Source organism: Eretmochelys imbricata, chromosome 3 (genome assembly GCF_965152235.1).
Source record: "Eretmochelys imbricata isolate rEreImb1 chromosome 3, rEreImb1.hap1, whole genome shotgun sequence".
NCBI classification, from domain to species: Eukaryota; Metazoa; Chordata; order Testudines; family Cheloniidae; genus Eretmochelys; species Eretmochelys imbricata.
In genome coordinates, this window is record NC_135574.1 from 115,556,425 (window position 1) to 115,574,149 (window position 17,725).

At 40.3% G+C, this 17,725-nt stretch overlaps 1 protein-coding gene across 1 annotated transcript in view; it reads right to left on the minus strand.

Moving 5' to 3' along the window:
* SYNE1 (spectrin repeat containing nuclear envelope protein 1) overlaps window positions 1-17,725 on the minus strand; it is a 483,717-nt gene that overhangs the window by 289,560 nt on the left and 176,432 nt on the right. The window contains exons 27-31 of the mRNA XM_077812159.1: window positions 17,447-17,614; window positions 12,496-12,672; window positions 9,905-10,045; window positions 8,453-8,613; window positions 3,043-3,193 (exon numbers count right to left, since the gene is read on the minus strand). Coding sequence (XP_077668285.1) covers window positions 3,043-3,193; window positions 8,453-8,613; window positions 9,905-10,045; window positions 12,496-12,672; window positions 17,447-17,614 — 798 coding nt within the window. The remainder of the gene's footprint in view (window positions 1-3,042; window positions 3,194-8,452; window positions 8,614-9,904; window positions 10,046-12,495; window positions 12,673-17,446; window positions 17,615-17,725) is intronic.

The window sequence follows — 17,725 nt, forward strand, 5'->3', positions numbered from 1 at the left end:
AGTGTAAATAGGAGCATTTTATACATTGGAAAATAGGTATTTTCATCTCAATTTTATGATCTCCAAGTATAAATCAGATTAGAAACTTAATTAGGGTGGTTTCAGAGTAGCAGCCGTGTTAGTCTGTATCCGCAAAAAGAAAAGGAGTACTTGTGGCACCTTAGAGACTAAGAAATTTATTTAAGCATAAGGGTGATTCTGCCTCTCAAACACAGGGTTAAATGGAGAGCCAGATTGGAGTTCAAGACAACATTCTCCTCCAGGGTAGATTGATAGCGGCCTTTGATACTGTTCAACTTGCTCTGGGTCATTGAGCAGAGGTCTGGGATAATCTAGCACTGGCTTTTGATTTCATCAACTGCTTTTCAGGTAGGCACTAGCTGATCATAGTTTATCCTATTTTATATGTTTCTATGCTTATTTTCATTGGCAATTAGAGATAAGCATGAGACCTTCACACAAGTTTGAAACTTGCAGCACCTACCCGTATTTACTCATTAAACATCTGTGCACATGGAAAAGTACGCTTTCTTCACCAGGGAAGTATGTTCACTTCAGACCATGTAGCATGTTCATGAAGCTTTGCTCACAAGTAGTGAAATATAGTTATCAGAACTGGCTGGTAATGGGGAGAGAGAAGCCCTCTTTTACTAATGTTAGGAAATGCTCTATCATCCTCATAAATGTTTATGTAAAAGTATGTGTGAATGGAAGAATTCCAAAATTGTCATGAAACTGTACCAGGCACTAGATCTACTAACCACTGTTATCACGATGATAACAAAAATACTAATTATATTTTACTTGCTATTCAAAAATAATTACTCAACTGTGGATGAATAGAATTTTGCAAGGTTTGTATCTAGAACAGCTAACTTATATCGTATAGCTAGAATGCATGATAGTAAATCAGCAGTTATAAAGTCTATGTGTGATGTTTTGAAATAATTCAGATTATAAAATAACTTTTTTTGCATGAGAATACAATGCTAATGAAAGGTACTAGATTGACAGCACTGGAGCTGTAACCCTCTCTCAGCAGAACAGAAATAAAATTAGGCCGTGCAAGTTCGCACCTACAGTGCACCTAAGAGGAAGTGTATAACTTTGTCTGCCAACAGCGGAACCATTTAGTGATAACTGTAGTAGTAATTTCTGTGGAATTAGGAATTACAGTGAAATCGCCTAGGGTGAAATCCTTGCTCTACTGAAAGCGGTGGGAGTTCTGCCACTGACTACAAGGCCATGTCAAACTTATTAGGCTTTTTACATAGGTTAGTGAACAGTCATGCAATGATAATTATAGTCATCTGTTCTGGTGATCTAGAGATGAGAAAGTGTGTATCACACAATTTTTCCACTGAGCCACTCAGATTGTGACATTGCTTAATACTGTCTACTACACTATAAGCACTATTAGGAATGTGACACAAAGCAGCAAATACACCACAATACACAACACAAGTTCTTCAAATGTAGACAGGACTATAAACATTATGAAAGCAACTGAAGTGGCAGCTATTTATGTCTTGATGTTGAGGAATACATGGCTAGTTTCACACTTCGTCGTGCATCGCCTTGCTCTTGTTTATTAGAAACACAATCTTATCTTTATTTCATGTAACTTCATGTTGAAGAACTTTCTTTATTTTATGGTAATTCATTCAAATGTTTATCTATTTAAAATAATTTTCAGTCTGATAACTGGCATTTAGTTGAAGCATTATTTCTCATAAACTTACACTGGGATGGAATGGAGTCATTGCTAATCTCTTCAAGCACAGCACACAAATAGGTATCAATTCTCCAATAAGATCTGCATGGATGAACCACGATGTATTTGCACAAGTCTGTTAGGCTTCATGCAGAATAACCAGTTCAGGGACATAGCTTCTAAATTATAACATGTCGTGTAATTCAGATGTGCTCAATTTTCTCCATCAGAGTCATTGAACATTGGGGTTCTATCTAGTAGCTGCTAACAAATAGGGATGTATGATTTAATGTATCTCTGTGAAAAACACAGAGATATTAATTTTACTCTTGAGTTTTTTAGAAACATTGCTTTAATGACAAGGCAAGAATTCAAGCAGTGTTCTATTTTTCACCGCTGCAACCAAGAGATAGATGATTTCATTTATTTAGTATATGTTAATATGATCACAACTTCAGAAATTAATATTCTGTCAAGAAACTCTTCCAGTCACCTGAATCAAATCTGACTTGGGAACCTTTCAAAATATATTGCAACAGCCTGCAGCAGCCTAACTGCAAGCCATTGCAGAGTTAAAGGGTTTATAGAAAATTACACTTTGGGAACTTTGCACCCATGAGCACATGCAGGTTGAGAAGACATACCTATTATATTTTGAAGGGGGATGTAAAGTGATCCTTGGAACTGACAGCGTATTTTTGACTAAATGCAGCTTTTGGAGGTACTAGGCATCTCTGAGGCCAATAAATGAACTAGGAGAAAACGTGTACCTACAATACTGTACAGACAATTTGGAATTCTGTAAATACTGTAGCAATAAAGGTCTATGGGTGCACAAGCTAGTGAGCACACTAGTTCCTTTATTATTTCAGCATAAAAGACACACAGAACATCAGGTGCTATAAAATAAGGTGCTATAGCCACTGGCTGATGTACATTTTACAATACAAAGGCTTTCTACACTCTGTATAAACATGCTACATGACTATTTGGTAAGTCAGTGAGCTTCATCCAAAAAAAGAAAAAAACTATGCATTCATTAAAATGTTTTAATATTACATACAATGAAGGCTTTGTAGGTATAAATAGCCACTAACAGAGAAACCAGCCTATAATGTTTTTCCTTTAGCTCTTGCCAAATCTTTGAGCTTGATATATTTGTATACAAAGTGTAACATCTTTACATCATTGTGGCTCTGAAACTCGAGTCAAATGTCTGTTCCTCGCCCTTGCAGCCACTAGGGAAAAAGAGAGAGAGAGAGAGAGAGAGAGAGAGAGAGAGAGAGAAACAAGGTTTTAATGCTTAATGTAACATGTGAACCAATCACCTTCATTTGGCTGGTTTGCATATCCAAGGGAGATGATGATGTTTCCAGGGTATCCAGTTCTTTTTCTTTTTCAGTTATCCAGATGGACAGAGCTTCAAAATTATTGCCAAAATGATCCCACTTGCTTTTCACCATTTCCATGGTTTTAATACTAAAATTAACCAAATTAAGTAGAGAAAATAAACAGTTTAATATAGTGAAACTTTTCTTTCGAGGTCTAATTAAAAATACTACTTATCCAAATTACAGGCAGTTTGTATTTTCAAAAAAATGTTTTTAGAGAATGTACATGTGTCTTTTGGATCAAAGTCAGATCGGACTTTGCACAATTCCATTAATCTCAATAGTGGTACACACAATATGAGTAAGTGTAAAATCTGTGTATCAAGGAATACATGAAAGCAAGAAATAACAAAGAGAAACAATCCAGGCACCATATGCACACAATATTGTGTGGAATATAAACATTATATGGCTGTACCAGATCCCTAAAAATAAAGGGGTCTGAATTATTTTACAGCAAAATGGCTAAGACCAGTATACTGTAGCTCTGCATGTGATCAGTGAGGACTGACTGTTTTATTCTCTTGTGCTATAAACAACAATCTGCCAACCTTGCAAGTAGCTGTTTTTTTCTCAAGCAAAGAGTTAACGTCAAGTGAAAGAACAGAAAACTGATGAAGCCTGAGCTTGGTCCAAAATATTTTTTTGCCCATAAATGTACGTTTTAGATGTGTTAAAACAGGAAGAGATTGTGCTTGGTTCGGGTCCAAGGCTTCACACAAGAAGCACCCTTCTCCTTTCTCTCATACACCCTCCACTGGGTATACCAAAAGTAACTCCTTGGCCATAGCTTCTGCTCCTCTCAAAGAATATGACAGTGCTTATGAAACCCAGGCCAGCTTGGTGTGGTACTCTGTCTCCTCTAGTGGCAGCTAGACCAGCTAGTGAGTAATTAACCGGCTTCTGCCTTGGCTAAGAGAGGTTTGTCTTTTTGTCAGGCAGTAGAAGGTCATGCATTAAGCTCCAGTGGTCCCAGATTTGATCCCAGCTGATGACGACCAGAGTCTGTCAGTGTTACAAGTGGGGGCTCGTCCAGAATATTAACTGGGAAGTCTCTGAAGCTCAGGATGTGCATCTCCAGCTAGAGGAAGTATGTAACCCATGTTTGCTTGGTGTGGCACTCTGTCCCCCTCTAGTGACAGCTAGACCAGCTCTAGACTGATGAGCCTGCTACAGTCTTAGCTAAGAGGTATGCATTTTTTAGCTCAGGCGGGAAAGGGTCATGCATTAAACTCCAGAGGTACCAGGTTTGATCCCAGCCAACGGTGACAAGGGTTTGTCGGCATTACACTCAGGTAAGGTGGCAATACGTATCATGATGCCAGGAGGAAGAGGGCTGGGGATCAGAATACAGGAATCAGAACACTGAGCAACTGGGGTATGATTTCCTTATGATTCCTTGAGATCTGCAGTATTTCAAGGACATCTCTCTGTCCCCTCTGCTCAGCTACAAATCTATGTGCACAAAAAGAATGTGTGTCAGTTTTGCTGTGTAGCTGACCATGCAGAGCTGCTATTCTTTTTTCTCCTCCTGAAGGTTTTCCCATAGAAGAGCAGTGTGTGAGACCTGCTGTGTTTAGGAGAACATCTTCAATACATATCTATGGGGCAACATTTCTAACTGCTGGCACTGCTATTCTGCAGTGTGCATGAGCCACCCCATGACCGTATATGCAAAATATTCACTTCAATGTAAAATACATGTTTTGCAGGTTCATCTCATTCTAATGTCCAGTTATACAGGCATGCATGTTTTGCAGGAAAAAGTTATGGCTATTGGGTAAAGAAGCCCTGTTCTATCACAGTACCACAGACATATTACATGATTTTACTTCCAAATGAAAATCTATTCCAAACCTAGGCTGCATGGGAATATGGCCAAACTGTCTAGCTTTCTGCAAGGCTTTATAAAATGATGCCACATTATTAAAAACAAAAATGAATATATATCACTGGCAGTAAGGGGCTACTCAGAGTCTTTTGAATCAAAGGACAATGGTGGCCTGCTCAATGATGGTGGTAAAAATCACACTAGCAAGTCAATTATTAAGTAGAAAATGACAGAATATTTGACAATAAATGACTATAGTATTTCACACATTTTAGTGAGGGAGTGTGTAAAGAATGAAATTGCTAATAGCCAAATACATGCTATAGTAGCTGTTGGGATCAGGATTCACACTGAGAAGAAAAAGCAGTTGAACTATAATCAAGCTCTTCCCAAAATTTCAGAGTAGCTGGATAATGATCAATAATGAAATAGCCAACAATGTTGGCATTTCAGTTGCCTTTGTTTAGGCAACCACTGAGATGGACAGGAACAGATCTTACTTCTTGGAACAACTGGGGCAAATTCAACCCAAGGGTAACTCCAGTAAGGCAGCATGGGACTGGGATATACTTGGAAGTTTATCTTTACAACCAGTGGATCAACTGGATAAATCATCGTAGTTCCACTGAAGTAAATGGAGCAACACAGATTTGTACTAGCTGAGGATCTGGTACACTGTGCTCAGAAATGCATATGTTTAATGAAATCTTAAATGTAGGGCTGTTGATTAATCGCAGTTAGCTCATGCGATTATCTAAAAAAAATTAATCCCGATTAAAAATTTAATTGCTACTAATTGCAGTTTTAATTACACTGTTAAACAATAGAATACCAATAGAAATTTATTAAATATTTTTCATGTGTTTCTACATTTTCAAATATATTGATTTTAATTACAACACAGAATACAAAGTGTATAGTGATCACTTTATATTATTACTTTTGATTAGAAATATTTGCACTGTAAAAATGATAAACAGAAGAAACAGTATTTTTCACTTCACCTCATACAAGTACTGTAGTACAATGTCTTTATCGTGAAAGTGTAACTTACAAATGTAGATTCTTTTTGGTTACATATCTGTACTCAAAAACAAAACAATGCAAAACTTTAGAGCCTGCAAGTCCACTCAGTCCTACTTCTCGTTCAGCCAATCACTCAGAAAAACAACTTTGTTTACATTTACGAGAGATAATGATGCCCACTTATGTACAATGTTACCAGAGAGTGAGAACAGGTGTTTGCATGGAGCTTTTGTAGCTGGCACTGCAAGGTATTTATGTGCCAGATATGCTAAACATTCGTATGCCCCTTCATACTTTGGCCACCATTCCAGAGCACATGCTTCCATGCTGATGACACTCATTGAAAAAAGAATGAGTTAATTAAATTTGTGACTAGACTCTTTGGGGGAAGAACTGTATGTCTCTGGCTCTTTTTCTCCCGCATTCTGCCATATATTGCATGTTATAGTATTTCTGGATAATGACTCAGCACGTTTGTTCATTTTAAGAACACTTTCGCTGCAGATTTGACAAAACACAAAGAAGGTACCAATGTGAGATTTCGAAAGATAGCTACAGCTCTTGACATAAGGTTTAAGAATCAGAAGTGCCTTCCAAAACCTGAGAGGGATGAGGTATAGAGCAGTGGTTCTCAAAGCCAGTCCGCCGCTTGTTCAGGGAAAGCCCCTGGCGTGCCGGACCGGTTTGTTTACCTGCCGCATCCGCAGGTTCGGCTGATCGCGGCTCCCACTGGCCGCGGTTCACTGCTCCAGGCCAATGGGGGCTGCAGGAAGCGAAGTGGGCCAAGGGACCTGCTGGCCGCCCTTCCCACAGCCCCCATTGACCTGGAGCGGCAAACCGCGGCCAGTGGGAACCGCGATCAGCCTAACCTGAGGACGCGGCAGGTAAACAAACTAGTCCAGCCTGCCAGGGGCTTTCCCTGAACAGCGGACCCACTTGGAGAACCACTAGTATAGAGTATGCTTTCAGAAGTCTTAAAAAAGAGAAACACTCCGATGCAGAAACTACAGAACCCGAACCACCAGAAAAGCGGTGGCACCTGAGTCAGATGATGATGAAAATGAACATGCGTCGGTCTGCACTGCTTTGGATTGGTATCGAGCAGAACCCGTCATCAGCATGGACACATCCCCTGGAATGATGGTTGAAGCATAAAGGGACATATAAATCTTTAGCACATCTGGCACGTAAATATCTTACGACGCTGGCTACAACAGCACCGTGAGAATGCCTGTTCTCACTTTCAGGTGACGTGAACAAGAAGCGGGCAACATTATCTCCTGCAAATGTAAACAAATTTGTTTTCTGAGCGATTGGCTGAACAAGAAATATAAGTGAGTGGACTTGTAGGCTTGAAAAGTTTTGTTTTATTTCTGAATACAGTTATTTTCTGTACATACTCTACATTTGTAAGTTCAACTTCCATGATAAAGAGATTGCACTACAGTACTTGTATTAGGTGAATTGAAAAATACTATTTCTTTTGTTTTTTACAGTGCAAATATTTGTAATAAAAATAAATATAAAGTGAGCACTGTACACTTTCTATTCTGTTATAATTGAAATCAATATATTTGAAAATGTAGAAAACATCCAAAAATATTAAAATAAATGGCATTCCATTATTTTTTAATAGTGCGATTAATCGCATGATTAATTGCGTGTTAATTTTTGAATCACGTGATTAATCACGATTAATTTTTTAAATCACTTGACAGTCCTACTTAAATTCTAAAGAAATTGTTGAGATCACAACATGGTGCAACCAATATTGTTTGACACTGAATGCCAGCTTCACCTGTACTCAGGCCCCCATAGTTGGGCTTGATAAGAGTTTTTGGTACTAACATCCAGAAATATGTGAATCTACCAAAACAGAGTTTCACTAAATGTCACTGCCCAAATGAAATATTCACAACTTGTGAAAATGCATTATATTTTTATAAATGCAAAATGTCACATTTATTTTTCAGGATTTTCTCAGTATTTCCATGGATCTTGATCTTTCCATTTTTACCCGAATTTTGGCAAACCTTCTCTTATTTTCAAGAGCAGAAATACTTATTGCATTGCCAGTGAAAATCAAATTGGGGCATTCACTAAGATAAAGGCACTTCTTGACATATTCCTGTGGAAAAAGTAGGAAAAATGTGAGACAAGCATGGTAACGGTATAGCTTTAAAAAGGCTCTAGTGCCTGAAGAACATGATTAATTCACAAGATTGGGCCTGTGGCTTAGAAATAAAAAATTCTATCTGTTAAAATGCCTGGAATCATTGTAGTTACTTTGTATTATCAAGCCACTATTTTCTTTATTGGTAGGTATTTGTGTTCTCGGCAACGGTTAGTACTATTCTCCTGGTTATTATCCCATGGAAAGCTGAAATTTACAGTGCCCTTTGAGACTTAACATGAAATGTTGACAATGTTATGTAAAAATCAGCTACATTCTTATGCCAGAGGAAATACTAGGACTTGTTAAGAACATACTCTTCTTCAAGGGTAACTTCCACTTTTTTCACTTGTTCCTGGATTGACTTGGCCTGCTGTTGAAGGGATTGCTTGTTCTTTGAGCCCAGCTGTATCTCAGAGGAGTTCTTCACAAGATTCTCAGCCTGTGCTGCAATGGCTATAGTCTGTTTAGCAAGTTCCTGTAAAGAGGCATCATAGTTATTATAAAAAAAAAAATGTTTTACATTTCCTGATCCTAAAATTATTGTTTTTTCTTCCCCTGTGGGGAGAGAGGCTGTTCCCATTATTATTCATATTTATTTGTGGTATGTGTAAGAACTCAGAACCTTTTTATTTTCACATTTCCATTAACAAATGCTCATTTTAGTTAACTATTCCAATCAAACTAAGGCAAGAACCTAGTTTGATATGATATGACAATAATATTTCAATGTACTCAGTTAAAAATCAGTGTACTAGACGCACTGTGAAGCAGTTTTACTATTGAAATTGCAGAGGGCAGTGTGTCTAGGATAGTTTTTGCATTTAATATCTTTTGGGTGCTATAACTCCTAAATATACAGGTGGATGTATAGCTTTATGTAGCTTTTAGCTTCGTTTTTTTCTCTCTTTAGCATTATTTCCTTTCATACAAGATAATGGTGGATTGCTAGATTGACCAGATTTAGATACAATTTGGCATCATTGTCAACAGGGAAAGGTATAAGCATTGAGGAAAAACAATACACTTAGCTAGGAAAAAAAGCAAGCACTATGGGCCCGAACCTGCCCCCATTTAAAGTCAGTACCAAAGCTCTGATTGACATCAAAATAGGAAAAGGATCGGGCTTTAGATAATATGAGTTGTGTTGTCAACACCAGAGGACGAGTAGAAAGAAAACGGAAAGAGGAGTTAGAGAAAGAAAAAGGAAATTAACTAGTGTAGTGTTATGCTGAATGTGAGAAAAAAAATCAACTTTTGAGGTCTACTGACTTCAAAATTACTTGCAATAACAGGCTGTTGCTGTGCACACTGTAAAGAAGAAACACATATCAGCTACCTGATCTCCAGGCAGCGTAGCAGGAAAGTGAATATTTTTGTTTATATCTACCCTTATATTTATAATACTTGTATTGAGTAAAATAGTAAAGCTCAGGCAACTACTTTACTCTCCATATATGTGCTTCACTGGCAGATATATTCATTTCAGTGGTGAAATTATAATTTAACTGCTGAAGGCACTATTTTGTCTCCAACCTGCATGCACAGCTTCCACAGACATTAATGGGAGCTTGAAAGAGTTATAGCTCAAAAGTTTGTCCCCTCCACCAACAGAAGTAGGTCCAATAAAAGATATGACCTCACCTACCTGGTCTCTCTCATTCATGGAGAACCATACAGAGATCAAAAAACAACTTTTCACATTACTTATTAATAAATAAGACAGAACATTGTCACAATTCCACTAATTTACACAGTGGCATTTATACCTTTGTCTGATCCAGTTCTGATGAGAGGCTCTCTAAACTGCTAAAGCTTAAGATGCGTTCAAGTGCAGAGCTTGCTTGCTTAAGATATTTGACTACTGTTTCTTTGTCTCTTTCAAACTGTTCCCATTTGTTTACTGTGACCTACACATAAAAAAGACAACAACAGAAAAGAGTTTGGTTATAAATTACTGAAGGAGGTCAAAGGTTACAGACCTAAATGCAAAACACATCATTTTTTTCCCTCTTAGAACCCCAGCTACAGACACAACCATCTAGGAGACAGTTAAGGTCTGGTTGGTCCCTGGCACATGTTCTGTTCTGTTCTGTTGTATAGAAAAGCACAGTTCTCTCTAGTACTTGTTTCTAGTTTCTCTCTGGATTTTAAGCATAAATCTGAACCTACTAAAGCCTCAAGGCTATACAAGTAAAGGTGGAAGGACTGGATCTCTGCTCAATGATACCTATAGAATTAGAAAACTTTTTGGTTAAAAAAAACTACATAGGCAAAAAGGTAATTATATTAATACCAAGCTGAATATAGAGAGCTATCTGTTCTGTTTATCTAATATAAATTTTGGTTAACATGTGGCATTTGATTATTAGCTACTCCAAGTTTGGAACCTGTCATAAATATAAAGGGAAGGGTAAACCCCTTTGAAATCCCTCCTGCCCAGGGGAAAGCTCCTCTCACCTGTAAAGGGTTAAGAAGCTAAAGGTAACCTCGCTGGCACCTGACCAAAATGACCAATGAGGAGACAAGATACTTTCAAAAGCTGGGAGGAGGGAGAGAAACAAAGGGTCTGTGTCTGTCTGTATGCTGGTCTTTGCCGGGGATAGACCAGGAATGGAGTCTTAGAACTTTTAGTAAGTAATCTAGCTAGGTATGTGTTAGGTTATGATTTCTTTAAATGGCTGAGAAAAGAATTGTGCTGAATAGAATAACTATTTCTGTCTGTGTATCTTTTTTGTAACTTAAGGTTTTGCCTAGAGGGGTTCTCTATGTTTTTTAATCTAATTACCCTGTAAGATATCTACCATCCTGATTTTACAGGGGGGATTTCTTTATTTCGATTTACTTCTGTTTTTTATTAAAAGGCTTCTTGTAAAAAACTGAATGCTTTTTCATTGTTCTCAGATCCAAGGGTTTGGGTCTGTGGTCACCTATGCAAATTGGTGAGGCTTTTTATCCAACATTTCCCAGGAAAGGGGGGGTGCAAGTGTTGGGAGGATTGTTCATTGTTCTTAAGATCCAAGGGTCTGGGTCTGTGGTCACCTATGCAAATTGGTGAGGCTTTTTACCAAACCTTGCCCAGGAAGTGGGGTGCAGGGTTTTGGGAAGTATTTTGGGGGGAAAGACGCGTCCAAACAGCTCTTCCCCAGTAACCAGTATTAGTTTGGTGGTGGTAGCGGCCAGTCCAAGGACAACGGGTGGAATATTTTGTACCTTGGGGAAGTTTTGACCTAAGCTGGTAAAGATAAGCTTAGGAGGTTTTTCATGCAGGTCCCCACATCTGTACCCTAGAGTTCAGAGTGGGGGAGGAACCTTGACAGAACCCAACCTAGTATCTTCAGTGTAATGAATATTTCCTTGAAATGTCAAGTTTCTGAAATAAACTCAAGCCCCTATTAAAAATTGGCAGAAGGTGGGCCCTTTTAGAAATATCCTAATTTGCTTCCACCAATAATTATAATTAAGACGTCTTCTAATACTCTGCAATGTCAATCATATAGTTTTAACCTATCATAACATAGGAAATAACTGTGGTGTCTTTAAGCCACCAAGCAAAGTGACAAATCCAATGGCACGATCACCCTTGAGCAGCAAAATCTGAAGGGAGGGTGTAGTCTGGTGAATTGAGTTTAGGGTTGGGAATCAGGAGGGAGTCAGTGATTTGCTCTGTGAGTCATTTAATTTCTCTAAAAAAAAGGAGTACTTGTGGCACCTTAGAGACTAACAAATTTATTCGAGCATAAGCTTTTGTGAGCTACAGCTCACTTCTCTGTGCCTCTGTTTTCCCATCTGTGAAATTAGGATATTTCATATGGCAGCTGTGAGGCTTAACTGTTTGTGCAGTGCTGTATATGTGGTAGGTATTATTATTGAACGCAACCTAAATAATTTCACTACAGTGCAGTGTCATCCTTCATGAATAAATGTGCCACATAATCCCCATCTAAAAGCTAATTCATAGGCATTTTGTCTATTCAATGAGAATTAACATTGTCAATTAGGACTGAGCTACAAGCTAGTAAAAAATTAAATGATGTAGTATAATCCATAAGGGTTCCCACATTTGGCTCAAACACGGAGAGAAAAGTATCAGGAGGGATGGATGGGTTCTGACTGTGAAGTTCCCACATACTAAGTTTCAAAGGTGAGAAACTGATCACAAGTTTGTTAAAAATGTTAAAATGTGGAGCAAACGCACCTCTCATCAGACGGATACAAGAGCAAGTTAAAGAAAAGGGCATTGACCTGTTACTACTGGAAGAAGTAGAAAGTTGTCAACCCTTTAACTAAATTACATGAAAAACTGGGAAAATAGAATACAGGATACTCATTTCTGTAATGTTACATGCAGAACACTCACCTGTAATTTTTCTTCCCGTTTCTCCATATTCTGCTGCATGTTTTCTAATGTACCTTCCAGCTTCTGTAAATCTTCTTGCACTGTGCTAGGCAGTCCTCCTTCGATCTGCAGCTGCTTAGCTCGCGCAATCTGCTGTTGCACATCTTGCCTCTTTGCACAGAGCCTCTTTGTCCTTTGCTAGAAGCATTTATTCAAGAGGATTGATACAAATTTAAATGTTTCTTAGTTCAGTGTTGAAAACACGCACACCAGAAACACACTCACAGTTTTCTGTATGTGTATATCTATACAAAGGGAATAATAGACAAAGGGCTGTACTATCTCCTCCCTGAACAGAAGTACGGTCAGAGGGTGAGGACACATGGAGCCTTTTTGTCCCGCTGTGCACCCGCACAGGAGGCAGCCATAAGCTGGCTGCAAAGTAGTGAGTAATGGCTGGAGGCTGGCTCATTCTGCTTCACTACCCCCAGGCTCCAGAGCACCTTTGGTTGTGGTGTGGATATGGCAGTAGCCCTGCTCCTTCTCCGTGCCACTCGCCAGATGCAGAGCAGCACTGAGGGAAGCACACTGTACACCCAAACAGTGAGCAAACAGCAAATGCCAAAGCTCCACCCCCTTGCATATGGGTGTCCCACCCACCTCCAGCCCTGCCTCCTACATAGAATCATAGAATATCAGGGTTGGAAGAGACCTCAGGAGGTCATCTAGTCCAACCCCCTGCTCAAAGCAGGACCAGTCCCCAATTAAATCATCCCAGTCAGGGCTTTGTCAAGCCTGACCTTAAAAACTTCTAAGGAAGGAGATTCCACCACCTCCCTAGGCAACGCATTCCAGTGTTTCACCACCCTCCTAGTGAAAAAGTTTTTCCTAATATCCAACCTAAACCTCCCCCACTGCAACTTGAGACCATTACTCCTTGTCCTGTCCTCTTCCACCACTGAGAATAGTCTAGAACCATCCTCTCTGGAACCACCTCTCAGGTAGTTGAAAGCAGCTATCAAATCCCCCCTCATTCTTCTCTTCTGCAGACTAAACAATCCCAGTTCCCTCAGCCTCTCCTCATAAGTTATGTGTTCCAGACCCCTAATCATTTTTGTTGCCCTTCGCTGGACTCTCTCCAATTTATCCACATCCTTCTTGTAGTGTGGGGCCCAAAACTGGACACAGTACTCCAGATGAGCCCTCACCAATGTCGAACCGAGGGGGACGATCACGTCCCTCGATCTGCTCGCTATGCCCCTACTTATACATCCCAAAATGCCATTGGCCTTCTTGGCAACAAGGGCACACTGCTGACTCATATCCAGCTTCTCGTCCACTGTCACCCCTAGGTCCTTTTCCGCAGAACTGCTGCCTAGCCATTCGGTCTCTAGTCTGTAGCTGTGCATTGGGTTCTTGCGTCCTAAGTGCAGGACCCTGCACTTATCCTTATTGAACCTCATCAGATTTCTTTTGGCCCAATCCTCCAATTTGTCTAGGTCCCTCTGTATCCTATCCCTGCCCTAAAGCGTATCTACCACTCCTCCCAATTTAGTATCATCCTCAAATTTGCTGAGAGTGCAATCCACACCATCCTCCAGATCATTTATGAAGATATTGAACAAAACCAGCCCCAGGACCGACCCCTGGGGCACTCCACTTGACACTGGCTGCCAACTACACATGGAGCCATTGATCACTACCCGTTGAGCCCGACAATCTAGCCAACTTTCTACCCACCTTATAGTGCATTCATCCAGCCCATACTTCTTTAACTTGCTGACAAGAATACTGTGGGAGACGGTGTCAAAAGCTTTGCTAAAGTCAAGATACAATACATCCACTGCTTTCCCTTCATCCACAGAGCCAGTAATCTCATCACAGAAGGCGATTAGATTAGTCAGGCATGACCTTCCCTTGGTGAATCCATGCTGACTGTTCCTGATCACTTTCCTCTCATGTAAGTGCTTCAGGATTGATTCTTTGAGGACCTGCTCCATGATTTTTCCGGGGACTGAAGTGAGGCTGACTGGCCTGTAGTTCCTAGGATCCTCCTTCTTCCCTTTTTTAAAGATTGGCACTACATTAGCCTTTTTCCAGTCATCCAGGACTTCCCCCGTTCGCCACAAGTTTTCAAAGATAATGGCCAATGGCTCTGCAATCACAGCCGCCAGTTCCTTTAGCACTCTCAGATGCAACTCGTCTGGCCCCATGGACTTGTGCACGTCCAGCTTTTCTAAATAGTCCCTAACCACCTCTTTCTCCACAGAGGGCTGGCCATCTATTCCCCATGTTGTGATGCCCAGCGCAGCAGTCTGGGAGCTGACCTTATTAGTGAAGACAGAGGCAAAAAAAGCATTGAGTACATTAGCTTTTTCCACATCCTCTGTCACTAGGTTGCCTCCCTCATTCATTAAGGGGCCCACACTTTCCTTGGCTTTCTTCTTGTTGCCAACATACCTGAAGAAACCCTTCTTGTTACTCTTAACATCTCTCGCTAGCTGCAGCTCCAGGTGCGATTTGGCCCTCCTAATTTCATTCCTACATGCCCGAGCAATATTTTTATACTCTTCCCTGGTCCTATGTCCAACCTTCCACTTCTTGTAAGCTTCTTTTTTATGCTTAAGATCCGCTAGGATTTCACCGTTAAGCCAAGCTGGTCGCCTGCCATATTTACTATTCTTTCGACACATCGGGATGGTTTGTCCCTGTAACCTCAACAGGGATTCCTTGAAATACAGCCAGCTCTCCTGGACTCCTTTCCCCTTCATGTTAGTCCCCCAGGGGATCCTACCCATCCGTTCCCTGAGGGAGTCGAAGTCTGCTTTCCTGAAGTCCAGGGTCTGTATCCTGCTGCTTACCTTTCTTCCCTGTGTCAGGATCCTGAACTCAACCAACTCATGGTCACTGCCTCCCAGATTCCCGTCCACTTTTGCTTCCCCCACTAATTCTTCCCGGTTTGTGAGCAGCAGGTCAAGAAAAGCTCCCCCCCTACTTGGCTCCTCTAGCACTTGCACCAGGAAATTGTCCCCTATGCTTTCCAAAAACTTCCTGGATTGTCTATGCACTGCTGTATTGCTCTCCCAGCAGATATCAGGAAAATTAAAGTCACCCATGAGAACCAGGGCATGCGATCTAGTAGCTTCCGCGAGCTGCCGGAAGAAAGCCTCATCTACCTCATCCCCCTGGTCCGGTGGTCTATAGCAGACTCCCACCACTACATCACTCTTGTTGCTCACACTTCTAAACTTAATCCAGAGACACTCAGGTTTTTCTGCAGTTTCGTACCGGAGCTCTGAGCAGTCATACTGCTCCCTTACATACAGTGCTACTCCCCCACCTTTTCTGCCCTGCCTTTACATGTCCCTTTGCTGGGGTTTGTGAAGGAATCCTCAGAAGGCAGCCTGCAGCTGTCTGTCTCAGTTCTCTTCTGGCCAGTTCCAGGGCTTTTAAAGACCCCACTTGTACCACTGCCCCCATCTGCCATACAGGGGACAGGACAGAGTGAAAGTTTCACCCATGACTCTTCCTGGCTTCTGCAAGCATAAACCTGCCAAGTCCCTGTGAGTAGTGTTCCTCCTCCTGCCTCTCTCAGATTGGCTCAGGTTTGTGGAGCCTTAAAGCACCAGCACATACAGCAACTATTACACAGATGTAGTTATTACAAATATGACACGCGCTGTACAGAATCAGAGCTACAACACAGCATCCTCTGGTTAGACAACAAGGCACATCCAACTGTGCAGAAACACAGGTTAATAAACACCATTTACACCGTGCACCGACAATGACAATAATGTGATTCCTATTTAGGAAGCCCCAGAGGGACTGTCACACAATACAGCCTTGTTCTACAGTCTGTGACAGAACACAACCCCCAACCTTTATTTATTACTAATAGTAGTAGTAGTAGTACTTGTTGTTATGACTGAAAACAGTGATATGTGTAACTATTGCATAACTGGGTCCACTGTCTGTTAAGATTAAAAAAAACATGTTTTTAATTCTGTTTACCTGCAATCAGTTAAAATAAGAACCTGTTACTGCAGTCAGCACCTAATTTGGTGAAAATATGACATCTTGCATTACGTATCAATTAATGTAAACTACACAAAACAGTTTTTTATAGTTTTACATACATACCTAGCCAGAATATTAAGGACAAATTCTGCTTTCAGTTACATACACTCGTGTAACTGAAGGCAGAATCTGCTCCACAATATTAAAAATATTAATTGTGCAAATTCAAACATTGGGTTAATTGAACCATGGCAATATAATGTCATAAAACCAAATTCTGTTACTGGAGGCACAGTACTCGAAAAAATGACTGGTGTAAATAATTCCTCCAATTATGCTCACAACGATCAGATCAGAATCTTAGCCTTTAAAAATAGTAATACTTGTAGAGTGCACCTTGTCAAAAATTTCAAACTTTGGCACCTAAATAAAAATGGTCTGATTTTCAGAAGGTCTGGAACTCAAATGAATTCAACAAGAGCTGCAAGTGCTCATCTCCACTGAAAATCTGGCTATTTTTATTTAGGGCACCCAGGTTTGAAAATAAAGGTCTCTTTATTTCAAGACAAAATAAATGACATCATTATAAACTAGTATCACTTAGGTCATGTCTACATTAGCACTTTTGTTGCTCCGGGGTCTGAAAAATACACATACCCCCAAGCGACATAAGTTTTGCCAGCATAAGCGCTCATGTGCACAGTGCTATGTCGCTCGTTGAGCTGATTTTATTTTGTCGATGGGAGAGCTCTCTCCCATCAGCATAACGTGGCTACCCGAGCACTCGTACAGAGGCACTATTTCCCTGTGCTGGGGCTATACTTTTTACCTGATGTTGTCATATTAAATACACTGCAGTACACCATAGGAGAAGCCACACAAACACTCTATGCTTGTCAATGACACAAACGCCACATAACATATCAAATCTGGGTATGCCCAGTTGTCCTACCTGATGATGCAAAAGCAGTTGTTGAGCCTGTAATAAGCTTTCTGTATCTAAGATTTTTTCAGCCTCTACTTGGGCTTCTTTTGAGTTGGTAATTAGTTCTTCTAGGGCACTTTTTACTTCTTCTTTGTATTGGACACAATCACCCACAGTACTTAACATCTTCTCAATCTATATTTATGGACAACATTGAAATAGGCAATAGCTGAACCGGGTTAATTTACATTTGGGGTATTTTTTGTAACACATGATAATTGTCTGTAATGCAAAACCCATACACCA